This window comes from Sorex fumeus, unplaced genomic scaffold, assembly GCF_029834395.1.
Source record: "Sorex fumeus unplaced genomic scaffold, SorFum_2.1 ptg000009l, whole genome shotgun sequence".
In the NCBI taxonomy this organism is placed as follows: domain Eukaryota; kingdom Metazoa; phylum Chordata; class Mammalia; order Eulipotyphla; family Soricidae; genus Sorex; species Sorex fumeus.
The window spans coordinates 18,859,925-18,873,387 of record NW_026606066.1 but is presented as its reverse complement, the minus strand read 5'-3'; the positions used below and the strand labels follow the sequence as shown (position 1 = coordinate 18,873,387).

The window sequence follows — 13,463 nt, the reverse complement described above, 5'->3', positions numbered from 1 at the left end:
AAAATTTGTAAGTCTACAACCGTACCTCATGGTGTTTCACTAATAAAAATTTAAAAAAAAGATAATGTAATAAAAATGGAGGATGATGTGAAAAAAAATTTTTTCCTTCCATCTTTATTGAGATACTATGATCTTAATTCTGTTTCTGATGGGCTGGAGCAGTAGCACAGCTGGTAGGGCATTTGCCTTGCACGCAGCTGGCCCTGCTGAACCGGGTTCGATTCCTCTGCCCCTCTCGGAGAGCTCAGCAAGCTACCAAGAATATTTTGCCCACATGGCAAAGCCTGGCAAGCCACCCATGGCGTATTCAATATGCCAGACACAGTAACAACAAGTCTCACGATGGAGACATTATTGGGCCCGCTCGAGCAAATCGATGAACAGCAGGAGGACAGTGACAGTGACAGTTTCTGATAGTTTAAAATTGCCAAGATATGGAAACAGCCCTAAGGTTTTAAATGTGAACAACTGGTTCATGATGCACTATCATTATTTAAAATAGAGCAATACCAAAAGCAAGTTAAGAATTTCTTTTATAGGAAAGTTGTAGAGAGCTATAGGTTAAGATGGTGTTTTCTTCAAACAGAAGTAATCCTAGAACTCCTGATGTCTGACTTTTTACATTTTGTAGAAATGTCACCGTCACTGTCACTGTGCTCCCGTTGTTCATAGATTTGCTGGAGCAGGCCCAGTAACATTGTACTTCTTGTTACTGTGTTTGGCATATCGAATATACCACGGGTAGAAATGAAATATCCAAACACTGTGCCTTAATTGTCACATTTGTCTTAATAAAGATAAGGGTATAACTAATGTGGGTAATTGCATACTCATAGGTTTGTACTATTATATCTATATCTATATGGTGAAATTTAGATTAATTGGATTGCATGAGTAAGTTACACCTTTAGTAATTAGTAACATCTGTAGATATCTAGTAACTCTCACCACTGAATTTAAGCTTTCTATATGTGCAGTTACAACAAAGTCTCCAATGGAGACGTTACTGGGCCCGCTCGAGCAAATCGACGATCAACGGGAGGGCCTTTACCTTTTACCTTTATATGTGCAGTTCATAAATATTAGTAAATAAATCTGGAAACTTGGAACTTAAAAACTTAATTATGTTTTTAAGTCTTCCAAATGAAGCAGTTAATTATAAAAGAATTGCCATTTAGTAGAATCTAGCCTAGTTGTCTGTTTATTACTTATTTTTTTGTATCTGCTAACATTAGCCTGAAGAAGCTATTGTAGCTTATGAACAAGCATTAAATCAGAATCCAAAAGATGAAACACTGGCAAGCAAAATTGGGAAAGCCCTGGTCAAAACTCACAATTATTCAAAGGTGAGTGATTTATAAAGTATTCCTGTTGGATCAGTTTTTTAAACTCTGTACTTTGACAGTTCTTTATCAAGCAAAGTTCTTATCTTGATGGTTGTAAATTTCAAATTTGTGCTCACACACTAGTATTGGTATTCAAGACTTTCCAGTGCCTCAGATTCTCTTTGCTATATTTTATAAGGACTGCTAAGATGTAAGTTTATCTAAGGCTTCTTATCCAAATCCTTGCTACCAGATAGACTCTAAACTTGATATGATGTCAATTTCTTTTATTGTTGGACAAAGCAAATAACATGTCCTTTCTAATTAACAAAGTTTGGGTAAGCCATGTACTTTGTGTTTTCTTTTTCCTTTTTCTTTTTTTTTCCCTAGTACAGATAATGGATTTTCCTATAGCTGTTTTATTCTTTCTTATAATCCTGTTGCTGGTAACTATTGATACAAGAGCTTGAAAAATATTTGCTCACATCTAAGCTAAAGCTAGTTAAAAAATAAAAAATTGACTCAGCCCTTTAGATATCATATGAACTGTTAGTTTGTGTACAGGCTATTAATCTAAGAAAAATGGCATGTTATACCAGCAGTCCAGGCATCTGAATAGCTTCTGGTTATCTCCAAGAATGTATAAGCTTTTAGTTGGTAACGTGTAAAGAGTTTATGCTTAGATGCCATTCTTATTGCCTTTTTTTCCTAACCAAAATGAATTTTATTTAGGCAATCACTTATTATGAAGCTGCTTTGAAAAGTGGACAACAAAACTATCTTAGCTATGACCTGGCTGAGCTTTTGTTAAAATTGAAATGGTATGACAAAGCCGAAAAAGTTCTTCAACATTCTCTAGCCCATGATCCCGGTATGAAAGTCTCTTTGATTTGAAAAGAAAGTATACCTATTATATCTGATATATTTTATTGTTATTTTATGTAAGTGCACATTTGTATTCATAGTATTTTATATACAAGAATACTTATTTTTACTTATTAGAATATTCTAGTAACAATATTAAAAAAAATCTAAACATATTTACAAAACAGTTGTGTTACAGAGAGATATTTTTCACAATGATATAAAGGAAATTCCCTTTAAACTACAATTCATCAAATTATAACATTTACTCTTTCCTAAGTCATTTAAAAATATTTGCTGTATTTTTAGTGATTTTTCATAACAAACAATACAAAATATATTCTTTCGTTTTGCTTTGGGGCAGGAATTGGGGTTCTGGATGGAAACAACCGAAATATGGTGGTGGGACGGTGTAATGGTGGTGGGATTGGTGTTTGAGTATTAAATGTAATCAAGTATTGTGAACTACTTTATAAACTAAAATTAAGAAATAAAAAATAATAGAAAAATAAAGTATTTACTGTAAAGCCTGGGAGATCTCCCAAAGAGGTGAGAGTGCAAGGTCATCAGTTTGATCCCCAGTGCAACCCGGCACCCTCTCTACCATGAAGTATAGCTCTGGTTGCCCCTGAGCACCACCGGCCAGAGAGCAGAATATTGCCAGCCAGAGCATGACTTATCCAACCTAAATAGCAAAGTAGAAGTAGGAGTTGCCCCCAAAGCCCTGCTGGAGATACTGAAATTTACAATAATATTATATGTAGGTCTCCATTTTCTCTTGTGAATTCACTTTATCTTCTTTTCAAATTACCTCCCTAGAAATAACAATTTTTGTGCAATACTACATATATATACATGTATAAAAATTTATTTTCAAAATGGGTTCTTCTCTCTTTTCCTTTTTCACTTATACTCTACTCTAAATATAGTGTGATATCAATGCATTACATATCATTCTGTCTTCTGATACCACAATATTACGTAAATTCTTGTTTTTTAACTTTCCCCAATTTTGCTTTCATTCTTTTTAGTTTATAAACTATGTTAGAGTGAATCATGCATCTCAATTGTTGATATCCACTTGCTTTTATTTCTTAAGAAAAAACTGGGAAGTCATAGGGTATGTACATTTAAAATTTAATCTAAGGATGTTATCAAGTTGCCTTCTTATTTTTATACAAATTAAATCCTAAAGAATCTTATCTTTTAAATAAAATATGCAATTGCTCCAAATTGCAAATTATATAAGTGAATGAAAGTTGTATCCTCTTCCACTCTGCAAAACCACATTGAATAAGTCATATATCATTCTAATCAATCTCCCTGTACTCTCTTTCTTTGTCTCTCTCACAGTTATATGCCATCTTTTCCACACAAAAATGGGATCATTTCATGCCTGTGGATCTGCAGATTTTATTTTTCACATAATAGCTTCTCTCCATATTAGTAAATACAGCTTTTATTTTTGGCATAGGTATTCTGTTATATGGCAATATTTTTTATGTGCTAATTCCCTAGTTGGTAGCTACACTGAAGAAAAGTTAAAGACAAAGAGGCAAAAATCAATGAATCCACCATTTTGTACTTTCTTAGAACAGAATTGTGTGCCCAGTGTATGTAGTATTATAGAATAAAACCCTTTTGAATTTTATTTATTTGATGATTGATTGACTAGATTGGTTATATTTTATTTCTTGTCTTTTGAACAATGATTTTTGCCCCTGGTCCACAAATTTCTCAACAATTCATGATAAAATACTGCCAAATTAAAACATAGTTTTCTAGATCATGTAGCAACTACAATAACTTTTTTGAGGACTAGCAGGATTTTTCTGTAGACTAGCAGAACTTGTGAACTGGCAGTTAGAAGAACTGATACAGATATTTTCTTCTAAAAATTGAACAGATATTTTTGTCTAGGAAATTTTTATTCATATTCTTTATCATTATTTCTTTATTCAGTAAAATATTATTTTTAATCCTTGCTGTACTTTATTAAAAATTTTTTAGGCAATTCATTGAATGGAATACTTACATAATACCAGTCAGTTATTGGCTCCTGAATATCTTGTCATGCTCAGAAGTTTTCTAATCTTAACATTATAAATATGTTTTAATGAAGTGTTTTGAGTGTTTTTATATAATGGAACACTTTAATTCATATATTGTTTTTCTATTTAATTTTCCCAATTTTGTGTCATTGCCATTTTTGAAATGCCACCTTTATAATAAATTTCATATTGTTTGTGAGAATCTTGGTTTGTTTTATTGTTCGTTTTCAATACCATGCTCAGTATAAATTTAAAATATATTTGCATACATGAAAAGATGGGGCCATCCTAATTTATCTGATAGTTATTTTATATAAGTCACTTTAAAGACAAGGTTTTAGAACTCACTAAAAAATGACCATTTACTTTAAAAGTGTTTTTTTTCAATATGTTCTGTTCTTTCATAGTAAATGAACTGTCATCTCTTGTGGCGGATGCACGTTCTCAAGTTCTTCTAGCAAAAATTTATAGTAAAATGGATAGATCTAGTGAAGCAATCTCTTCATTACAACAGGTAACACATTTGTGAATGTGTTTGTATCCTGGTAATGGGCACAGAAGGGACTATACGCTATGGAAGAGGAAAGTGATCTCGTCTCTCTCAGAAAATTTCAAGAGAGGCCATTTTATATACATTTTATGTCAGCTATTTTATTTCTATAGCTACTTTATTTATGTAGTCATTTTATATTCGTTTTAATATTCTTAGTAGTTGAGTTTTTGATTTCTGAATTTATTTATGTATTTATTTATTTATTTTGCTTTTGGGGTCACACCCGGCAATGCACAGGGGTTATTCCTGGCTCTGCACTCAGGAATTACTCCTAGCGGCACTCAGGGGACCATATGGGATGCTGGGAATCAAACTCAGGTCGGCTGCATGCAAGGCAAACGCCCTACCCGCTGTGCTATTGCTCCAGCCCCATGAATTTATAGTTCGCCTACCAATTTCTTTTTAAATATATGACTCCTAACCTATTCCTATCTTTTTCCAATTTTGTTTCATTCCTCAACAGAAATTCTCCAGAAGGAGATTGTTCTAAAAGCCTAACTCTATCTTTTCACTCCATTGATTATATAATTGTTCTGGGTAATGCTCATGAGGGCTTGGTCCTCTTCATGTGGTCCTGACTCACCTACCATAAGCAAGAGAAACTTAATTAGGAGGGGAGGGGTGCCCTCCAATTCATTTCCTCAAGGGAATTCATGTCCTAAAGGCTGTAAAGATTCCAAATTTTTATTTTCTGTTGACTGGAAGCCCTCCTAAGAAGCTCAGGATTTCTCAGCCCGATGGTTGTTGGTTGGTAGATCAACTTATATAACCAGATAGTTTTTGGAAATCATCAAAAGTAAAAATCTCTGCAATGATTCTTCTTACATAAAGTAATAAACAAGTATTGGGACTGGAATGATAGTATAGCAAGCAGGATGCTTGCCTTGCATGCATCCAACCCAGACTTTATCCCCAGCACCCAATATGGTCACTGACCTGAATGCACCAGGAGTGATCCCTGAGTGCAGAGCTAAGATTAAGCCCTGAAAAAAATCTTATAAAAGTAATCATGGGTGATATTTTATATTCTGTTTGTTACAAGCAGGCTATAAGCCTCACCTACACACAAGCAAAAAGTGATTATATAGAAAAGGTGAACATAAGAGGTGAGAATCATAGGAGTCACCTTAAGATCTGTACCACCATAGATCCTGGAAGTTTCTGTGGAATGACTAAAAGGAAATAGTAGATTATTTTAACTCTTTAGTAGCAGATACAGTTATGGGAAAAAAACTATATTAGTTTATCTCTTCAGTGAAAACACAATCTCATTAAAAATTTTATCTTTGTAACTTCATACAGTTTTAATATAGACAGGTTATATTTGCTTATTGTTTTTTACTTAGTAGTCATGGTATTGGTTTTATTTATGTAACTATCTTTATTCCATATAAAAATTAATGAGATATTTAGATTTATTGATAAGTTTTACTTTGAGGTGGTCTTCAGTAAGATATGAATATAATATGAATAAATAAAAAAATTAAGAAGTGAAGTAAGATGTTGATATATACCCTTCATCCTAGCTAAAGGTTTAAGGGACTTTATACCATTATATATTACAAAATAAGAAAGGAGAGAGAAAAAATAAATGTGTTGGTAATAAAGTCTCATATGCTTTTTGTAATGAATTATTAAAATTAGCTTTATCTTTCTAGAAATAAAAATGACATAGGTAATGTTTTCATTTTTCTAAACATTTTATACTATGTGAAGATGTTTTTAGTGACAAATTATATTGACTCATGGAAATTGAGCATTCTTTTCGGAAATGTCCCAAACAGAAAGTACCTAAACAGTTTGCTCAAAGTATCTTCCAATGTTTCACATTTTAGAAAGTTGTAAATCATCACTTGAAAAACAGAATTATATATGATGTTGATCTTGTAAGCTAAGCTAATAAGCTCTACATGTCTGACTTTGTAGGGACAGAATTGGCATAAAGATTCAGATCATATTGGAACAAAATGTGATGAGAAAAATGTTAGGGCACAAATTAAACCTTAACAGATTAACCACAGACTTAAGTGTGTATCTTTTGGACATAGGTGACTATATAATTTATTAGTTGTCAGGAAACTTTTAAGAGGGAAAGAAGGTTCTATTAGTAATACGTTTTTTATTAGTATTAGTATCCCTGTGGTGTATTTGGTATACCAAAAACAGTAACAACAAGTCTCACAATGGAGACATTACTGGTGCCTGCTCGAGCAAATCAATGAACAATGGGAAGACAGTGCTACAGTGCTACAGTATCATTAAGTAGACTCAGCAGGTCTAAAGAACTATCAGATGAAGAGGTACAGTCATTCTACATAAACTAATTATTTAGAGGTTTGAGGACCATGAGAGGAAGACAGTGTTTATGCGCATGCAGTTATATACAAATAAATATATCTATGCATATTTGTATATTTGCATTAATGAACTTTAACATAAAAAATATAGGTAAAGGTAAAGGCCCTCCCGTTGATCATCGATTTGCTCGAGCGGGCCCAGTAACGTCTCCATTGGAGACTTTGTTGTTACTGTGTCTGGTATATTGAATACTCTCGGTAGCTTGCCGGGCTCTCCGAGAGGGGCGGAGGAATCGAACTCGGGTCGGCCATGTTGGCTGCGTGCAAGGCAAATGCCCTACCGCTGTGCTATCGCTTTTGAAATTATGTTAAGCTTCATCATAAGTATTTTACATTTTTTTAAATTTTATTTTCAAAGAAGTCATTAAAATATCCTAAACCATAACCTGTGGTTTCAATAAATTTCGGGCAGATGCCCTAAACTGTGATCTGTGGTTTAAAAAATAAATTCAGCCCTAGATTATCTTCATCAAAACCAGCTGTTTGACAGGAGTTCCCAGAAGGGTTGTCTGTGTACAGCGTAGGGTGAGGCAGATAGTGGACATTTATTGTTTGTTAAATGGATGCTTGAGTGCATTCATGACTATCTTGAGCTCAAAGTTAATTTTATTGTCAGAGCCTAAGGTATAGGAGTTCTCTGTTACTGTGTTAGTAATTTTAAGATAGTGCTTATTAATTTCATAAATATGTAACTGTATTGATTGAATCATGTCATGTAGGAAATTTTTCCAAAAATTTGTTTCATGGTAGTATTTCTTATCATTGAGCTTTCCTGTAGATATTTCATTACAGTGTAAAAGACCCCATAGTCTTATAATTCTTTGGTTGGAAATATATGTGCTTTGTAATAACTCAATTGCAAATAAGTGCATTTTAATATCTTCGTTAAGATATTTTATTTGAATCAGGCTTTGTTAGATGAAGGACATAAATATTCTTAGAAATGTTCATGTGAGCTGTTGAAAATTGTTCGACTTCTTTTCTGTTTTTTTTTTAATTCTTTTTTTAAAATCTGTTTTTTTTCTAGGCTCGAGAATTACAAGCTCGGGTACTAAAGCGTGTTCAGATGGAACAGCCAGATGCAGTTCCTACACAGAAACGTTTAGCAGCTGAAATTTGTGCAGAGATTGCAAAGCATTCTGTGGCTCAGAGAGACTATGAAAAAGCAATTAAGTTTTATAGAGAGGCTCTTGTTTATTGTGAAACAGATAATAAGGTCAGTACCTTTATAAAATTTTAAGCATCTTTTACTTCACACGTATCTAATTTCCCTGAATGTAAAATGCTCAAAAGCTTATTTATAGGGAACCTTAGAAATTCAATGTAACAAAAAACACAAGATAAAATGCTGGGTTTTTTAAGAAATCTTTAAAACTACGGGGTGTCTTAATAATGTTTAGTCCCCAAATTATTATGTGTGTAATCACCAGGGACTAGTAAATCCACGGCTCTCTCTCTCGCCACCTTCGTTCAGTGGTCTCCAGAGGCTTTCCCACCCAGGACGGCCAATGCCATGGGCAGGCAAAGAAGGAAACAAGGGCCAGGCTGGTTGGTGATCAGTTGCCATTTATTCTATCCTCCCCATGTGCCTGTTCCAGTTTCACTAAGCTCCCTGTTCCAGTATCTTCCTGTTGTCCCCTTGCTCATCTCTCCACGCTCCCCCTCGCCATCTTGGTCTCTCTCTCTCTCTCTCTCTCTGTCACTCTGTCTCAGTCTCTGTCTCTCTGTCTCTGTCTCTCCCTGTCTCTGTCTCTGTCTCTCCCTCCCTCCTTTCCTCCCTCCCCTGCATTGTAGGTAGCACAATCAACATATCAAAGGCCTTCCTGATCAGGAGGCTGATCAGGCTCAAGGGCAGAAATACCTTCCCTTAGCTCTATAACTTACAATAACTTAATTAACATATTAATTCTACTTCTTAATTTTATATGGACACAGTAAGAGATACATTAAGCTTGTAGGATGGCTCTCCTGGGGACATCTCACTATAGATTTCAGACTACAGTGCTCAGGCCAGATTAATCTTTCCTAACCCTACCAGGGTCCTAATCTACTTGTTCCTTTTTGGATCATGTCAGAATTTGTCCATGACCATGCTCTTATAGTTAAGTATTGTGGCACTTTGGCCTGGCCCATTTTAATGCCAGAGGAGCTCACAGCTTGCCCTGAGTCCATCCAGTCCTTCATTGGGAACCTGCTTTTGGGGTGCTAGGAAGTAAGGGCAACTGAGTCTTAAATTGAGAGAATAGATGCCCAGGAGTGAGTATTCTTTGGAGTCAATTAACGTTACAAAAGCATAGCATTAATTGTCTTTCTGTGTCTATACAGAAAGGATATTGCTCAGAATTAACTATGAAAAGGACTTAAGGAGAAGAGAAAAGCGATATTTACAAGTTAACAGAGTCTGATTAGGAGATAAAGGTGATTAACCAGTTGGAGTTTCAGAGCACTTAGAAAGAGGTTACAGATAAACACAGAGAAATGGGAGCACTGTGTTGGGAGTAACCCAATAAATCTAAGCTCCCTGTGGCAAGGCAGAAAGGACAAACCAATGTTACCTTACAATTTTGTAGAAAGAGATAAAGTTTAAGTTTGTAAGCTTTTTGTTTTTTAATATTCATCAGTGTTTTCAAAACCACTTTTAGAAAATTCCTAGTCTCAAATATATGAATCTAGACCTTACAGTTTAGTTTCCGAACAGTTTTTATAGACTTCCATATTTCAGCTGCTGTTTGGTGCTGGGTAAGCAAACATGACCAAATTTGATCTCTTACCTCAAATGACACTCGGGATTAGAAGAAACATTTTAATGATTCTGGTGTAGAAAAGTTTTTGGAAGATCTTCAAATGTTAGAAGAAGCATTTTAATGATTCTGGTGTAGAAAAGTTTTTGGAAGATCTTCAAATGTTAGAAGAAGCATTTTAATGATTCTGGTGTAACTGGTTATATAAAATGTTGTTATGATTATCTTGATAGATGATTAATTTTTAAATACTCTGAGAAATGGTTAACTACTTACATAAATGGTAAGAAACAAAAGGCAACCTGTATATCTAGGTTTTTTTGCGAGATGGTCCAGTATGGCAGTGCTCAGGGCTTACTCCTTACTCTGGGTTCAGGGATCACTCCTGGCAGGACTATACTGAATGCTGGAGATCGAGCCCCATTTGCTACATACAAGGCAAATACCTTATCCACTGTACTATTTCCCCAGCCCCCAAGACAACCCATATTTTAGAGCTTAAAGTTTAAAATTGACAGACCAGAGAGATAGTACAGAGGTTAAAGATCTTGCTTTGCATGTGGTGAGATCTGATTTAATTTCCAGCACTGCATATGGTAATACCTAAACAGGACCAGGAGTAATCCAAGAGCACTGCCAGGTAGAGTGAACTCTACCCTCCACCCCCACCCCCCCCGGGGAAAAAAATAGCTCTGAACATTTTAAAATTGCATGCAAGCAGTTCTTTCAGATATTAGATTTAAAAGATTAAAAACTAACCCTCTATTAAGGCAAAACCAAATAGCTACCTTGTTTACTGGTGGCTAAAAGAGTTAGATTCCTAGTTTTAAATGGGAAGCATCAATGTTAGAGATTATCTGCTTCAGAAGTGCTGGGGAGGGCTGGAGCAATAGTCCAGCCGGTAGGGCATTTCTTTGCACACGGCTGACTCTGGTTCAGTTCCCATCAGCCCAGCCCATATGGTCCTCAGAGCACCACTAGGAGTAATTCCTGAGTGCAGAGCCAGGAGTAACCCCTGTGCATTGCCAGGTCTGACCCAAAAATCAAAAAAAAAAAAACCAAGAAGTCCTGGGGACACCATGCAGCATCGAAGCCTGGCCTCCAGAATGCAAAGCATGCGCTCCAGCTCTTGGAGCTATATCAACAACCTAATCTGCTTCTAGCTTTTTATTTTCCAAATGAGGAAATCTGGTGAGAGAGGTGAAAGTTGATAGTTGAAAGTGGTTTGACTTCATCATTGGGCATCATTGAAGCTCCTGATTCAAGGTGAATATGCTTTTTCTATGCTTTGTTTCAGTCTGTAAGAGATTTGTTACCTCTTTGCCTTTTCCCCATTGTTTAGGAAAATAGAGATAAATATGCTTATGGTTTTTCTGCATATCATGCTTTTGATTTAGTTATAAACTTTTAGTCAGCTAGGGTTTAATCTGTTCTCTGACATTTCCCTCGCTCACTTTAGTCCCAACAATTTCTTCCTAACTCAGCCCCTTTTTCTCTGCAGATAATGTTAGAACTGGCACGGTTATACCTGGCACAGGACGATCCTGACTCCTGCCTGCGGCACTGTGCTCTGCTTCTTCAGAGTGACCAGGACAATGAGGCTGCCACCATGGTTAGTCCCAGAGTCCTTGGACTGTGAAGACGGGTCTATCATACATTATGTGTGGAAGTTTCAGACCATTGCTGGTAAAACTCATAGATGAGAGGTCTCAATCATGTTGACTTTTGGAAGAAACACCATTAACATTATTAGTGTATTTTATTAATAAGAACTAAGAGTTGGAGTCACTAACATTTAACTAATTTGAGTGCAACTTTTTATTTGTCCTTTGAAACCTAGTACATTTTTTCATATGCCTAAGAGAATGCTTGGTCAGATGTAGAACATAGAGTGAAGCTATAATTTGATGAAGATTCTTTTGAGAACTTTTCCAGACAGACAGGACTAATTTTAAAGTTCCAGTGGGACTTCTGAAGTTGTAGGAAAAAATTAATGTGTCATTCTAAGATAATGATATTTAGTTATACTCTTTGTCATTTCACCTGAGTTGAGGTATCTATTAGCTTTCACTCAACTATATATGAGAGCTTATGGGAGTCATACAATATTATTATTAAACCTAATATATATGTAGATATGCACATATACATGTACATACATGCATATACATACATGCATGCGTGCATGCTTATATATGTGTGTATATATGTGTGTGTATATATATACATATATACATATATATATATATATATATATATATATATATATACCGCGTCCTTTTTAAAGCACATAGTGAGAACATTTCAATAGGTCTTGCTCACTTTAAATCCCTTTGAGGTATTTGTGATTTCAGTGATTTGTTTCCTAATCTTGTTGTCTTCCTAATCATATACAGTGAGACATCTTTTTTGTTATAGCACTTACAGCATGCAGTTCCCTTCAAGTTTCTGTTTAAAATAGCCACTTACTTGAAACATGTTTTTTTGCTAAAAATACAGTTTTGTGAAGAGAACAGTCTGTTTCACAACCTTGATTATTTGGTCTTGCTGATCTCAGTGCCAGCCTGCCAAGTTGTTCTTAAATTTTAAATGACTCCTTTGTATTAAACTTTGCTCTTTGTTTGTTTTTCATATGTATGTTTTTTCATTGCACTGAATCTTGACAAGAGTAATAGGCTTTTTAAAATGTAAGACAATATTTTCAGAATCAACTTTTACTTTTGCAGATGATGGCAGATCTTATGTTCAGAAAGCAGGACTATGAACAAGCAGTGTTTCATTTACAACAGCTCTTAGAACGCAAACCAGGTAAATAACCACTGATTATATTTTTTTTCTAATGAAGTCAATTTCCTTTCTCCTCTTTTTAATTAATAAGCTACTTGAAATACCCTAAAACCCTGATTGACTCCAACTTTTCTTTTCTCCAACTGCATTTAATAGCAAAAATGACTCTATGGAAAACCTTTTCATATAAAAGAACTTTCATTTCCTGTAGGGAAGGTTATATAGTGCTAAGTTATATTAGCCTTTGCTTAAAGGGGAAAGGCTTTTATTTCTCCCTTAGAGTAGAATGAGAGTTTGGGGATGGGGGAAATGGGGGATCCTCTTAGCTGTGTGTTTTTATCTTTTAAAATGGTGACTGTGTCAACCCACTCCTTCCAAGCCTGTAAACTTTCTGCTGAGAGATTTGACCAAAGCCTTATTGGAACTTCTTAATATGTTGTAAATTTTTCCTAGCAGTCTCTAATATTGTTTTGTTTTTATTTCTGTCTTTGATAATTTTACAATGAGTAGGACAATTTACATTAAAAATAACTGAGTGTTGTTTCAGCTGTCTGGACTTACATGTTAGTTCTTTCCTTCTATTTGGGAAGATCTCAGCTGTCAGCTACTTTTTCTTTTGTCAGAGCTGAGGACTGGACCCAGTTACTCTTAGAGAAGATAAATGTGCTCTACCTCTTACTTACATCCTCAGCTTACCAGCCTGTTGTTTATTTAAATAATATTTCTCTTCACTTTTCTATATCCTCATCTTCTAGTATTTCATTATCTTTATGTTTCCTCTTCTA

General features: G+C 35.0%; 1 protein-coding gene across 1 annotated transcript in view; it reads left to right on the top strand.

Moving 5' to 3' along the window:
• The window catches only part of TTC21B (tetratricopeptide repeat domain 21B), an 80,600-nt gene that overhangs the window by 32,547 nt on the left and 34,590 nt on the right, over nt 1-13,463 (top strand). The window contains exons 17-22 of the mRNA XM_056110168.1: nt 1,236-1,346; nt 2,058-2,196; nt 4,648-4,754; nt 8,178-8,366; nt 11,393-11,503; nt 12,618-12,699. Coding sequence (XP_055966143.1) covers nt 1,236-1,346; nt 2,058-2,196; nt 4,648-4,754; nt 8,178-8,366; nt 11,393-11,503; nt 12,618-12,699 — 739 coding nt within the window. The remainder of the gene's footprint in view (nt 1-1,235; nt 1,347-2,057; nt 2,197-4,647; nt 4,755-8,177; nt 8,367-11,392; nt 11,504-12,617; nt 12,700-13,463) is intronic.